The sequence below is a fragment of the Centruroides sculpturatus genome, unplaced genomic scaffold (assembly GCF_000671375.1).
Source record: "Centruroides sculpturatus isolate CEXI.00-Female unplaced genomic scaffold, Cexi_2.0 scaffold773, whole genome shotgun sequence".
Lineage (NCBI taxonomy): Eukaryota > Metazoa > Arthropoda > Arachnida > Scorpiones > Buthidae > Centruroides > Centruroides sculpturatus.
This window is the reverse complement of record NW_019384998.1, coordinates 35,594-52,203: the sequence shown is the minus strand read 5'-3', so window position 1 is coordinate 52,203 and position 16,610 is coordinate 35,594. Positions and strand designations below refer to the sequence as shown.

The window sequence follows — 16,610 nt, the reverse complement described above, 5'->3', positions numbered from 1 at the left end:
AATATGTTCAAATAGTTGGATTAATATGTGCTGCAAGTTGGGCACCAACGATTTAAACAGCAGAGGTACAGAATATGTCTGAACACAAACAAGTCATGAGGAAATTAAAGTGTTCCTGGAGAAATTTGTGGTAGAAATATACTATTACAGCAATAGTTCAAAACATTACAATAAAATGAAGTAAAGTTTCAATGAAGCCTATAGACATTCACCAGGAATACTCACCAAAATGCAGGGAAACCATGTGCTTTATGAAACATTGTTTTCTTTGTTTCTGATCATTTCAGTGACTTGTTGCATCACTGCCTGCTTATATGGTTATGCACTTTCAGTAAGGATATGTCAATTGTCCTTACCATAATTTTAATTTTTTGTAAAAATCAAAACTATGGATGGTTTGGATATAGATAACAGAGTTTTACAAAGAACCAAAAAAGAAAATTCATTTTTATTTCAAAACTCTTTTCAAGACTTTAACTAGTGAAATTTCATATTGACTTCAGTAAAAAATTTCACTCATTCCCTATACAAAAAAAATTTCCAAATTAGTAAACTGTGTTTAAAAACTTTCTGAACTGTCTCAATAAATAGCTAAATAGAAATTTTATCATCATTTTATAAACAATGTTCTAAATGTTCTAACATGGAATTCTAGCAAGCGTCAAATTTATTAAAATTCAAAAGATGGAATAATCAGGCTATATGGGACCATGTATGTCACATAAGACCAGGGTCTGTATTAGGTCTTCATCTCTCGTCTCTGAGAGACGGTGTCTACGTCACAAGCCAGTCACCGATTGGATAATCACTTGTTTACATCTCAAGAGATCATCGCGTCTCTCCAAATGCAATTCTGGACAATTTTTTCTCTCAAAGATTCTCGTCTCCCAGAGACAAGTGGATAGTAGTCTTTTGACCAGTCTTTCATCTGTAGCCTTGGTTTCATTAAATCCAATATGGATGACTGGACACAGCTTGCCTTATACAACCATATTAGGAGCATTCTCTATCTCAGAAAAGAATATTTTGAGATAGATAACACATGATTTTTAAGCAGCTATACGGGAACACCACTGAGTCCATTTTTTTTAATGATCCTGCATCAATTTCTGAACTACAGAATATGCTGTTAACCTTATCCGTTTCTAGGTATTTTTAGAGATATTACTGTTCTAATTTCTCCCTAAGTACATATGCTTTTCTAATTTAGATTAATAAAATATTTTTGTTAAGAGAATGTTACCCGAGACATTTTGACATTATGATATTTAAAACATTACAAAACAAAAAGCATATTTAGCAAAATTATGTGCTTTATTTGAACAAGTGCTTTCCTTACCACGTGATCTATGATTTCATACTATGCATTTTCAAAAATTTTACAATTTTATTGGTTAAAATTCTATACTGTGTTGCATGCACAGATAACACGAACATGTATAATCAACCTAACAGAATCAACAACAAAGACGAGATCACTATGAATGACCAGAATCACTATTCATCTCTCATTTTGACGTCATTTGTCTCCGTAAGAAGAGATGAGAGATAAATCCTGGGGCTGTATTTTGGTCACTTAATGTTTAAAATAGCTTCTATACTTATTTATAGAGTATCAGTCTTGTTGAATTTTCTAAATTTTTAAACCCAAAATTATAACTGGATTTTGATCCCATACTAAATTCAATTTATAGGAAGACTGCCTTGTGTCTACATGCATGCATAGGCTACCAAAGAAACTGCACATAGTATAAATTATTACATGACAACAAAAACCATAACATCAAAAAACTCCAGAAATATATTTTATTCCTATTATAAACAAAAGATTTAACCATATATTAATATATACAGTTGTCCCTGTATATGTTAGACCCATGTTAATTGTTAGACATCCTAGTATATGTTAGACATCTTTGTCCAGTAGACTAAAAGAACAATAAATTGGAAATCTATCATAACAAAACAAACACCACACAGGCCATGTTTGCCACAAAGTCCAAGGTAATTGCAAATCTGGATGAAGCCAAATTACTGACACAAATCAATAAGAATCCACCTAGAAAATTTAGAAATACTAGAGATTTATAAAGGTTTGTTAGAGGATATTTGCATAAACCACAAAAACTATGATTCCTTATTTTTGGCATGAAAATTGTCTTTGGAGAAGCCACAAAAGAAAATTCAGCAAGACACCTATAATCTGTAAGTAGATATGAAAGATATTTTATTGACTTCCAACTTTCTTTTTGCCTCTACTATGCCTTAGTTCTATATATTCTGCTTCTTGAATTCTGAATATCATTATGAGTAAGTTTCCCATTGATAAAAGAAAAAAAAACAAAATTGCAATCTCCTGAAATTGACAGGTATCCTTCAAAATTAACAAAAGGTTCTCTGGATGAAAAACTATTAACAGTTTGAAGAATGTATTTGCAAATGGCCAAAATTATCTGAAAGGAATAGAAAGGAAATCTAATCTGCATCAAGTCACTCATAAACAAATCAGTTCTAATAGGAGAGGGAATTCCAAGAGAAGGATCAGAAGAAGCAGAAAGAGAAGCGAAGAAAGAAATAAAAACAAAGTATGGAAGATATTTTAATCATCATATTTGGAGCACTTTTTTAAATTTAGCATTATGTGAGTTAAATATAGCATTAAGTTAGTTTTTGTTTTTAAGATTTGTTTTTACTTAATATCCTTAAATTATAACACAATTCAATCAGAATATTTCAAAACAAAATTATCAAAATGACAATGTATTAGCAAAAATAAATCATTAACTTATTTTAAGAAAAAACTGTCAACTGTTAAATACTAAAAACCTCTAATACTTATAGGCTGAAATAAATTGAATTCTGACTATAAAATATTTACATTGAACAAACATTATCTACAAAATATCTTTAGTATTGTCTACTTTACTGAATTTTTTAAAATTCTGTAAATTTTAAAAATTTATTTGTCCTGCAATTTTTATCAAATATCTATCTTCTTTAATTATATTTCTAACATGTTACATTTAACTGAGTTATCCATATATACAGTGAAAAATAAATTTTTCTTAGATTATTAGTAATGTATGAAACTGTAATTTACAAAATATTTTTAAAACATTTCTAAGAAAAATAAAAGCACCAATAAAATTAATTAAAACCAGAAATTTCTAAAAAGAGTTGTTAACAAATTTATAAGTTTGAAGTAAAACAAATAACTTCATGATACTGTAAGATTATTAACTGTTAAACTACAATATAGAGAAAAATGTAATAAATGTATAATATACCTGGAAAATAACCCTACAAAATTTGAGTTCTCTTTAACAATATTCAAAGATCTCCTAATTTTTAAAAATTAAATGTTCTGTTTGTATATAATTTTGTTTTATTAAACATTTACACAAAAAAGATCTATCGATTAGATTCTTTTACAATCTAAGGTGCCTTCTGATTTTTGGGCTGCAATTTGAAATAACTGTAGACCTATAAATACTCACGNGAAACAATTATATTCAAAAATTTGACAAAATTCAAAATGATTGCCTTATATTATGAATTATTTGATACAAAGTTTCAAATCGATTTGTTTAAAAGAACTTTCAAAATTAAACTAAATTAATTTAAATATATTTGGCAGATTCTATCAAAATTCGTATTATTAAATCAAATAATGTGTAATAATTTCTCACGAAACAGTAGATTAGCAAATAAATTCAAGCCAGAGATTATCTCTTCCTCATTTTCCCGCAAAACCCAACGACATTTCCACCAGTTTATTAACTATTCGCAATTTAATAACCGCAATATTAGTGTTTACTATTAATGAATAATATAATAGGATTAAAATGAAATAGTTTTTAAAATTTTCTAAGCATAGATTAAACGTCAAAGTCGAATATAAACAAGTCCACGTGTGCGCCATAGAGGAAACGCTGTTGGAGCAAAAAACCTCCCAGCATCACGTGACCAGCTCGGCCTTCCGTAGAAAGGCGCTTGTGCCAACCTGGCAACAAGATGACGCATTCCCGACATCGATTATAATATCCATCGCATATACTCACCATAGGGTACGGCGAAACACCCATCTTCACCGCGATCGACGCAGTTGTCCAATTTACTGTCGTAAGAAGTCAAAGACAGTACTATGTGATCATCATTATCTAGTCTAGGACGCTTCAATCTTGGCGATGCACAAGATGTCTGAACTGCTTCCGCCATCTTGACGTCGAACCAGAACACTGTGCGCATCGAATTTTGCGCATAGCGTCAGAACATACATCCGGGTCACTCTGCCTAATGACGTCATGCTGGACGATTTCTATAAAGCAAAAATACGGAATTTCCATCAAATTTATATTTTTTTTTTTACTTGTTCGTCGCTATTATTTTCGAAATAAAATTTAAATATTATTTCGTGCGATAATTTTTTAAAATATTTATTTATTTTTCGCGTCTATTAAAAAATTATTTCCAAAAATATCAAATTTTCGATAAAATTACGATGATAAAACCAAATTTTTAAAATTTAAATGATCATCTTTTACACAAAATATACAATTTTAATAATAAAAAGCGATAAAATTGCCGTAAAATATGACAAAAATATATCATTCGTCATCCAAGACAAGAGAGAGACAAAACATTATTCTGTTTAAAAAAAACTTAAGCTATTAAAAAATTTGATCAATTTCTTTTTTAAATATAATCATCTGTTTGTTAGAAACTGTTGCTCAAAATATTACTTTTCTCTTTTAAGGCAGAAATAACGCGCGCCGAATAGGCCTACATGAAATTTGTCTTCAGACTTATTCTACTTAAACACTAGCTTCAATTTGCACAGTTAATATTACACTTCATAAGAATAAAAAAGTTACATTTCTTTATATCTAAACAGATTTAAAAATATCCTGATTTGTACCATAAATCTACAATTTATAAGACTGTTTGGAATCTAGCTTTGGGACATAATATATATTCCAGAATAATTTTTATCATTATAANAATTTATAAGACTGTTGGAATCTCGCTTTGGGACATAATATATATTCCAGAATAATTTTTATCATTATAAATTTTCTTATATTTGTTAAACCATTCACAGTAATTGTTGTTATTACTTGAAATAAATTTGAGAATTTCTTTTCTTGCCATATATTATGCTTCATTACTAACAGAATATTATGTTTTTAAAATTTTAATTATAAAGTCAGATATTTCTGAATAGTGAAAAATAATTGACTTAAATTTTTATCATATAAAAATATTTTATTTTCTACAGAATTAAAAAAGAATTTAACTAAATATATAAAAATTACAAAAGTACAAATACTATCAAATAAAACTAATATAGAATTACATATTTTGATGATTAAATAAAATTTTTTCTATAATTTTTTGTTTTAAGAATAATGCTTAAAACTATTTCTTAATTCCCATTAACATTTCAATTTACACATGCTTAAAATGTATCATTCTTAAGCATGCATAAATTAGATTGTTGTCTTTTTCTTCCATAACATTTATTTGCTTTATGAATGAAAAATAAAATGTTTAAAGCATACATTCATAAAACAAGAAATAATATGGAATCAAGCATACCATTCTAATTTATAGAAAACTATAATATTAGAAAAAATACTAAACTTTCAATTTAAAAGATTTATTAAAAGAACTATTATTTTTATTTAGACTAAAAATTATAAATATTGTTATTTCTATAAAACCTAATGTTAACTAAACAAAGAAATAAGTTTTAGAATGAAGGAATTAGTAATAAAGAATCCTTTAAATTTTTTACAAAAAATTTTACTAAAAGAAATTCTTTTTTCTTGATATAATACAGATTAGCTTATAACAATGATTTACAATGAAAAGTTCATGGAATACTACTAGTTTGCTGCTGCACAATAATATTTCACAAACTTTTTGTAAAGATACCACAAAATTTCAAAAAATAATTAAATAATAAAAAGTGAAATGAAATTATTTATTATATATATTTTATATAGAAAAATGCATGTCTTCAATACCAATTCATTTATTCACTTTTCTTATTTATAAGACATAATATACTATATAAAAAACAATTTATATTTTTATGACCTTTATAAGTAAGCTGATTTTTTTTCAACCTCTGATGGTCCATAAAAAAAAAACACAAGTGTAAATAACAAAATGAATTTATTATGAAAAGTTGGGTACAAACATGGTTACTTTTCAACATAATCACTGTGAAGATTGAGGCATTTGTCATATCTGTGGACAAGCTTTCCCATCTCCTCTTCATAGAATGTTGCCATCAATAACTTAAGATGGGCCCTAACATTGTTTTGAAGATTGTCATTAATCTTGAACCTCTGCCCTCCTAAACACGTTTTCTGTTCAGGAAAGAGGTGGAAGTCACTCAGCACTAAATCAGCTGGGTGTTTAAAGGTGGTGAATTCAGACTTCCATCTCTTTCCTGAACTTAAAACGTGGCTAGGACAGCAGAGGTTTGAGACTAATGACAATCTTCAAAACAACATTGTTAAGGCCATCTCAATTCACTGATGGTAACATTTTATGAAGATGGGATGGAAAAGCTTGTCCACAGATATGACAAATGCCTCAATCTTCATGGTGATTATGTTGAAAAGTAACCATGTTCGTACCCAACTTTTCATAATAAATTCATTTTGTTATTTACACTTGTCTTTTTTTTTTTATGGTCCATTGAAGGTTAAAAAAAACTGCCCTCATATATATGCAACACTGACTCACAGCTGTAACATTAACTTAAAGCTTGAGAATCACTATCTTATTAGTAACAAATTTGAATATGAACAAATAAATAAATAATGTTAGTTATTAAAATAAACTTTTTTGTTAATCAAGTCAGTACATATATATTCTATGAGTTTTTAAATTTTTTCAATCTGATTTTATAGTACTGTAATGAAATGCAAAATTTCTTTACTTATTTAATTTACTTACTTATTAATGAAAATTTAGTAATAACAATGCTGTGCACACTTGCTAAAACAAAGGGCATCCAGAAAATAAATACTATTTGCAAAAATTTAAATGATTTGTTTTCAATATATACCTTTTATCTCACATTTTACTTTACATCATTACCTAGTTTTCATCAATCACTTTCGACATTTATCAGTGTTGCACATTTACCATTCCCTCTGCAAAGAAGTGTACTGCCTGTGTGTTAAACAAGCCTGCATGACAACCTTTACAGCATCATTTCTATTGAATCTATTTCTTGCTAGAAAGGTAAAGAAGCATGTGAATGTTTCTAGGTGCAAGATCCAGACTGAATGGTGAATGCTGAAATGTTTATCAATGTTTGCCAGTGCAACTTGCCAGCTTCTTTGCAGAAGTTGGCAAGTTGCACCAGCAGTGTAGAGCTGAACATTGTCATGTGGCAGAATGACTAGATGTGATAAGCACTCTTCTTCTGTTCTGAATGGCTCTCTGCAGTTTTCATAGGATTTCACAGTAGGTAAATGCATTTATGATTTGGCTTCTGAGCATGAACTCAATCAGCAGAACATCATGTTGGTCCTAAAAAACATACTGTACATCTCAGAGCTTTCTGATAGACATGGTCTACTTGAACTTTTTCTGTGGTTGCAAATCTGTGTTGCCATTGCATGGATTATAGTTTACTCTCTCTGTGTCGAGTTACACAGAAAACCCAAGTTTCATCTCCTGTCAAGATATGGGCCAAGAACTTCTGATAGTATTTTTAAAAATGTCAGTGCAGCTCCCATGTGTTGTAAGCATTTGGATTAATTTTGGTTTTTAACCCATCTTGTGCAAAGCTTATAATAATGCAAATGCTCCGTTACAAGTTCAAGGAGCAAAGACTGACATTTCTGGAAAGCATACCTGGAACTCAGAAATGTTGAATTTTCTGTTTTCTTGCATTTTTCTGTTCACTTGTTCCAGAAGGTCTGCAGTGATAAATGAAGGGCACTCACTCCATTTGTCAATACGCATGCTAGTTTTTTCTGCTTTAAACATTTTGCACCATTTTCTCACCATTCATCATAACCTTTTCATCATACACATGACAAATCTCTTGATGAATTTCAACTGGACAAAGCTTTTTGCCTTACAGAAACTTGATAACAGCTTGGATTTCACACTTAGCAGGACTATCAATAATCTTGCTCATTTTCAGTACAGTAACAAACATTTGAGCACTGCATCCATCTATCCATCACTCTAGACTTAACCATCATTATTGTGGCAAGTTATCACTGGCACCATCTTCACAACTACTGTGCACAAATTGTACTTACTTTCTGGACACAGCTCATATAAACTAATTATTATATGGGGTTATTTTGATTAGTGAAAAGTTTGGATTAGTGACGTTATATATAAAGATTTATAAAAAAATATTAAAACACACAATACCCAAATATTGTTAAAAAAACAGTAATAGATGCAATATGCTGTCTATTTTTAGTATAGATACAAAAGTTAATTAATGTCATCATTCCAATTCTAATCAAAAACTTTTGGCATATTTAAAACACATATACTATTATGATGATTTAGTCTGTGTGTTCAATTTTATATATATATCCTCATTGATGGATTCTCAAAATGGCTGTTACTAAGACTCTCACACTGTAAACTAGATCAGATCTTGTTCCAATCATTAGATACATTAAATCATTAACTACTTTTTGATGATATGAAAAAATTCATCTCCATGTTTTTTCTTGTTTTTGATGTCTCTGAATCTTAAATATTGAAATGATTTTAATTTCTCCAAAACTGAAACATCAAAACATCTGCTTCAACATCAAACATATGCTTTCTGATTAACATCAAACATCAAAGCATATGCTTTCTGATTAACTTTTACATCACCACCACTGATACTTTAGTGTCTCAGCATTGCACCAGACTTTATATTGCTTCTGTTATGTACTGTTATGTGCAAAATATAAGTGCACAAGACGATTGGTAATCAGTAGTGAGCTATCTAATGGAATAGTGATCATGCACTTAAAATCCTTTTTTCTTGAGGCCAAATTTTATTTCACCTCCTATGAAAGATATGGCACAGTTTAAATTACAAAGTCACAAAACATCTCAAAATTACTAAAAAATGTTTTTTTTGTCTACTTAAAATACTCACAGGAAGCAACCAGATACTGTGAAAAATAGGTAGGATAAACTATGTGAGGCTTCTTCTGTCCAGCTTTATATGTACAAAGCCATGCAAAGAAGCCTGACACAATTTCAATGAGATTTTCAATGCATCAATGATGTATTGAAAACTTACACAAAGAATTTGCAAGGGCTAGTCAATACTATTATGCTATAGAAGAAAGCCTACAATTTATAAACTCATTAGAAAAAAATAAAGACCTACCCATCTATCTCTTACTCCCAGGAAAGAATTTGGAAACATGAGATAACCATAAACATAAATATAATAAACTTCCCAAAGCCCAATAAATTGATACTAAACCAAAACAATTGTCATAATTAATTGAGCTTTTAATATTAATAGCTCAATTAATTAGTAATCAATTGGTTTAGTAACCATGAGCACCTGTTGTAGCCTTAGCAGCATACATCAAGGATAATGGCATGAAAGTTAACCTGCAGGGAGTCAGAATGTGTGACACATTAACCTCAAGCAGTTAGAAATTTATAAATTATCCCCAAGGGCCAAATCCATCAATTAAAAGTATATTGACAGCATCTCTTAGTCATGGAGAATATTTTACAAAATCCTATAGCTTGTGATTCAGTTTATCACTCTCCAGTTTGACCATTTATGTGTACTTCAGTGAATATACTGATTGTGTTCTATATTTATACACAGTTGAGTGTTCCTACAGTTTGTAAACAAGCCATTTATGTAAAATGGTCATTACATTGAATGTGAATAAACACATTAATGTTCCACATATTTAAAAAATAATTTAAATTCATTTGAATAATAGTGTTCTTTGAATATCCTGATGACTACCATTTAATATAGCTGAAAACATTAGCATAATTAAATTTAGTTTAAAGCTTTTGATTTTCTTTGTAGGGATTAAGCTACTGATAGCTTTTGTGCCAAATGGCAATAACTTCTCAGATTTAGCTATAGTTTTCATTGTCTTCCATACATCAGACAAGCAAAGTTCTTGGCTTCCATATCACTTTGCTGTTATATCAAAATTTGGAAAAAAGGATATAGAGCATAACCAGTGCCTATTATGGCTCTAATCAGCAAATTCCTTCTACTTGTCTATGTTTAGCAGCTAAACAACAAAAGAAACTTATATGTTTGATCAAACTTTCAAAAAAACAAAACATTATGAATAGATTAATGAAAACAATTAGATACACCTGGTATGGAAGTTCCAGATGATTGTAATAGAGAGGTTGCGGCCGAAGTTCAAACGTTAAACTTGTATGGCAAGCAGAAGTATTTAACATTTGCTCCAAGTAAAACACATTGCGCCACATGTTCACAACAATATATCATGGGATATTATAGAAAAATGGTGAAAATGTTTAACAACAACAAATGTTACCAGCGAAGGTAAATAAACAAATTAAACTATTTTAAAATATTTATAGGATGTTTAATAACACTAAATAATTATTTTTAATTAGCATCGTGTCTCCTACCATACAATAAGACAATAGGACTACCTCATGCTTTTGTTGAGGAAAGTAGTGGTTATGTAAATCTGAAAGCAGCTCGGGAAATTACTTTTAGAAAATTTACAAACATATTACACTGTTGATGGTAGAAGATGCCATGGAAGAACAAACCTACTCCTACAGAATTATGATAAGCTATTATGAACTATCAGAAAACTTACTAATACACCTTATCTTGCAGCCGAAGTTTATAAAACAATTTCTAACGTTTTCGGTCTTGTTAAAAGACCTTTCTCAAGAAAAATAAAGCAAATAAAAATAACAAAATGTAAATCGAAAGCTTAGTATAATGAACAAGTTTTTCGAATATTTTCGAACTCATTCAAATATTTTTGAATATTTGAGTTTGAAAATATTCGAAAAACTTGTTCATTGTACTAAGCATTCGATTTACATTTTGTTATTTTTATTTGCTTTATTTTTCTTGAGAAAGGTCTTTTAACAAGACCAAAAACGTTAGAAATTGTTTTATTATAAACTTCGGCTGCAAGATAAGGTGTATTAGTAAGTTTTCTGATATTATAGTATGCAGTCTCAAACGATTTGCTATTATGAACACAAATATATGTAAATTCTATAGGCACTTCACATCACTTGCAAAAAAATTGAATAATTAAATAATTTCTGGATTAAAATCATCTGTTTCTTTACAATATTATTCATAAATGTTTAAATAATCATTATTTTAATAAAATACATCATAATTTTAACCCCAAACACAAAAAAAATTAAGTTTAAACTGATCTTCTACTTGCCATGCTAGACATAGCAAACGCCATTATCAACCTTCCAGAATTGCCAGATAGTGGCGCTCAACGTCTGACATTCATATTTTGGGCTGAAAACATCAGCCGCACGCAACCTCTCTAATGAAAACAATAGTGGACCTCTAGTAATACCATTTACAGATGCTCTTATCAACCTTTGGGTAACAGAATAATTTCATTTTTGTGTCTGAAGTGTTGCATAGCAAACCATACCGTTTATGTTACTGTTTTGTACATTCCTGGCCTACATGTAATTAATGTTCAGTATCTTATGCTATATATTATTCCTTAGTACAATTAAGAGAGTTGATTGAGGTTGCTTGTTACATAATTTTGGAGGTGGATACATGCAACAGCACTACAAGGCTTTAGAAGGGATTGGATGGTAGTTGAAACTATAAAAATAGCATAAAAGCATGATAACAACCCAAGATATCTTCAATTTCTATAAAAATAGCATTATGTTATTTATGGATGCTCTCTTGAATCTAGATATATACATTCCACCAACAATATGGGGAGAATTAGTTCATACTGCTAATTACATCTTAAATTGAACTGGAAAGTTGTCATGTCCATACAAATTGTGAATAAGAAAGAAGTCCAGGATACCAGTAAAATACCTATGTATCATTTGATCTGTCTACTATGTCCAAATTTCAATTTAGACAACAACAAAAGATGGACAAGAGAGCAAGAAAGGCTATCTTATCATTATATATCTTATGATCAGGGCTAATCAGAGGGGAGACAGGAGGGGCAGCTGCCTGGGGCTTTGCAATATTAGGGGCCTCAACTTGGCAACTCAATATGTTAGACAAAAATATAGAAGAAGGCAAAGCAATGTCATGGCTTGTAGAATGACCTTAATTTTACAGTTAAATTCTCCAAAAAACTATTTGAGTAAAACTTTTCTAATTTTTAATATAGAAAACACTTTTTGCCTCAACTGCCCATAGCTAAAACAGGTATAGAATTTATAATCAAACTAAAAGACCCATAGCTGGACAATAAAACCTTTTCAGTGTCCGGCAGCAGTAATACAATAATAGAATATATAGGCATTTCTGAAATCCCTCTGAAATCCTTCTGAAGGTCCTCTGGAATCCTTCTGAATTTAAAAAAATTGCAACCAAAAATGAAATCACTGCAGAATTTGTTTACTGGATGAATCTGACAGACAAAAAACATTTTTTAGTAATTTTAAGATTCTATTGAATATATGACTATAATTTAAACTATGCCATTATCTTTCATAGAAGTTGAAACAGTATTTGGCCCCCTCAAGGAGAAGATTGTAGTACTGTACTGTACATGGTGACTACGCTATTGAATAGCTCATTGCTGATTACCTATACTCTTGTGAACTTATATTTAGTTAATATGTAACAGAAGCAAGGTACAGTAGTGATTGAATAATTATTGAATCAATACTGTAGAAAATTAATTAATGGAGAGTAATGGAGGTTAACTGAAGTCATTATTTCAATTCAAAAATTTCCCCCAGAAAGATGTTAGATAGATGGCTGGCATGATTGTATTGTTAAAGGAAATGTATGATGTATACGGGCAAGCCAGTACTAATTTGAGGTAGAGAGCATATATTTTAAATGAAATAAATTAAAAATATGATTAAAAATTGCAGCCTGACATTGTGACAATGTCACAATAAATAATTGCTCATTGGTTTTCTTTTGATCCTATATTAAAATCAATTTTTATTTTATTTACGAACTTTCTTAATGAACTTGTTTCATCATATTTTATAGAAATATTCAAAGGTTAAAAAATTTCTCTCAAATGATGGAAAAACATAATTCTTAATACAGCAATCTGTAACAAAACAATTTAAAGTGATATATTTCAAGAATTTCAATTTTAAAGTTACATATTAGTAGAGAGGAAATAATATTAATAAGAGTTATTAAATACTTTCAAAATATCCATATTATGTTTTATCAGAAATGATAAAAGAAAATTACTAGAATTCATATAAAGGGATACCAATTAAATGACAATGACACTACTTAGCCAGTTGCACATCATTAATTGACCACATGTTCTTAATTAAATTGTTGTATTAATTTACTGTTTCCAAAATGAAAACAACAATGTGAAGTTAAATATGATGTGGAGTCTGACATGACTGATTTGTTTGCCAAAATGAACTTTTATGATAATTCAAAGGAAATTTGTGGGCATCCATTGTATTTTATAGAAAAATTCACAAAACAGGTTCAAAGGAAAATATACAAATAAAAAGGAAGATAAATTTCCCCAAAAAAAGTTAAAAGAAAAACCAAACAAGACAATTTTAATGACACCACAAATTCAAACATGTTTAAATGCTTTACACAGATACAATAGTATCTGTGTAAAGTATTACAGTGCAAAAAACAAAATTTCTCTTTTACTTATAAAATGTCCATTTTAATTAATGGTATTTTAAAAGAAACTTTTTCAGTGAATTTAATTTAGGAAATTCTTATTTTAAATCAATAATAATACATTATGAAAAATTGTCAAAACTATTGACAACTGAGTTCCTATTATATGAGATTTACTCAGTTTAATTATTCAATAATTCTGAAATTAAAAATACATAATATGGTCAAAAATAATATGTGCAAAAATTTAAATAATTAAATTTTTAACCCAAAGGCTTCATATTTCCAAAAGTTCCAAAGAAATTTCACTTAGAAAAAAGTATAAGTCTAAATGATTACATACATAGACCTATTACATGAAATGTTTAATATATCAATTGACTGCAGTGTAGTTGTAATTTATGCAATTTTTAATAATGTTATCTTATAACTATATACACTAAAATAGCATTCTATGTTCATACAACAAAACAATAGTCAATTTTGTATGTTTTGTTTAATGAGAAATTAAAAGAAATAGAAAAAATTCAAATCAATGTTTTAAATGTACTCTGAAAATATTATGATAAAATACCATAGATTACCTTTACATTTTAATATACAATACTAAAAAAAGGTAACTTATAACTATGATGACCATATTTATTTCAGAGGACAGTCCTTTATTATTTCACTGCTCAATTCCTTTAGATTTATTTTTATAAAATGGCCATTTTCTTTTATTACATGAATTGAAGTAGTAAATTGAATATTAACACATGCACAAGGCCCTCTTTGAGTGAAGATAAAAGAAAGAGTTTTATTCATTTTCAGTCAATGGAACTAAAATATAAATGATGGAAAACTATTTGACAAAGGTTCATGTATTAAAAGCTATGTCACAATGAAAAGATTGAAGAATGCCGACAAAATGATAAATCCTGACAATGTAGATAAGTTGAAATTTTTAAATATTTCACAAATAAACATGTATCTTTTAAAGTCATTTAAAAATTGTTTAATTTTGCTTATGCCTCTCTAAATCTAATGCTCTCAATGATGAGTATTTTTGTTAGTGAACAATACATGGACCAGTGAAAAAAAAAACAATTAAGAATCAAAACATTGGAAGGAATGCATTATACTAAATGCAACTTTAATATGAATTGTATAGTTTTACAAATTTTTAAAACATACACCTGATTTATTGAAAAGTAGTTCTTGTAAAAAGTATCAAAATAAAAATTTTTTAAGTAATAATATGATTCTTAAATTTGCTTCATGTCTAGTTATTATCTGTTAGTTTTATTAATGGCCATCAACATCCATTGTAATAGCAGACTTATTATACACAGAATAGGAAATATGGCCCGATTAGGAAATCATCAATGTTTATTGGTTTATATTAACTGGGGAATGCATTTTGGACTGTCTTGTCTCTCATCAGCCCCTATACAAGTTATACATTGTAAGTAATTGTGCATTTTTTTAGATACATGAATATACATACATACATAAAAATTTCACTTAAACATTTCAATGATGACTACCTTATCCAGTTTTGAAAAGCAAGCATTACCTTTTTAACCATACAACCACAGATGTCAACACCACTAGAACTGTATTTTCCACTTTCAATCATCTCCAGTTCCAAAGTACATTTTACAGCCCCACTCCCTTTCACCCTTGTTTTTACATTCACTTAATTTTATGTCCCTTCCTCTAGTGTTTAAAATAGGGTACTAAAAACTGTAATTGTAAACCAAAATTATTATGATTTTTTCTGTTTCTTTTAAACCAATTTTTTGATTTTTTTTAATTATTTTAACAGAATCTTTAAAAATTTCACAGATGTTATTATTGCAACATTCTGCAACTGCTGAGAATTTGTTATTGTACTTTATTGCAGCAATATATTCTTTTATTCTAATTTTGAGTTCTCTACTAGTTTCTCCTACACACGTGTGTGCATTAGCACATTTACAGTTAAAAATTTATAGACTACATTTTTCTCTTTCCAAATAAACAAATTATTTTATTTTTTATTCATAATTAATTTACCTAATATGTTCATCAATTCTGCTATTAACATTATTTGATATTTTTTAATTTCTATTTTTATTTGGAGATGAACTAGAGATGATTGAAAGTGGAAAATATGGTTCTAGTGGTGTTAACATCACTGGTTGTATGGTTAAAAAGTTAATGCTTGCTTTTCAAAACTGGATAAATTAGTCATCATCAAAATGTGTAAGTGAAATTATCTATGTATGTATTAGTGTTGCCACCTTTTCAAAATTGCTGTACCTGGACAATAGGTTTGTTTCAACACAAGTTCCTGACTGGTTTGAATTTGAAACCGTACAAGGCCATTTTACAACCAAGGACATGGGCATAGCCAGGAATGGGCATGGGTGGGCATGCCCCCCCAGTTAACCTGGTGCCCCTCCTCAGAAAATTACAGCCAAAAAGTGTTGAGCCAATTTGCAAAAAGAAATAAAAAGCTGAAGCTAATTTAATTGAGTGTAGTATACCCACTGAAAGTCTAGATCAGGCATAGCCAACATACGGCCCACTTAATGAATTTATGCGGCCAGCGATTAATCTTAATATTGGACTTAGCTTTAAATAATTGCTGAATGGATCCACAATAATTCCTTATATCCTCACAATGTGAAGTGATAGAAAAGTTGAGAAATTGTGACCAAAAAATAAAAAAACAAGTCAACAACTTTCAGTGCCCAATGTGAAAAATGTATCTGTAATCTCTATGAACAGTTTAGTCTCTACGGGTTAA

The 16,610-nt window shown here is 29.2% G+C and overlaps 1 protein-coding gene across 1 annotated transcript in view; it reads right to left on the bottom strand.

Moving 5' to 3' along the window:
• LOC111633155 (NAD-dependent protein deacetylase sirtuin-1-like) overlaps positions 1–16,610 on the bottom strand; it is a 56,207-nt gene that overhangs the window by 22,720 nt on the left and 16,877 nt on the right. The window contains exon 2 of the mRNA XM_023377685.1: positions 4,062–4,318. Within this exon, the coding sequence (XP_023233453.1) occupies positions 4,062–4,248 (187 nt within the window). The 5' untranslated portion in view covers positions 4,249–4,318. The remainder of the gene's footprint in view (positions 1–4,061; positions 4,319–16,610) is intronic.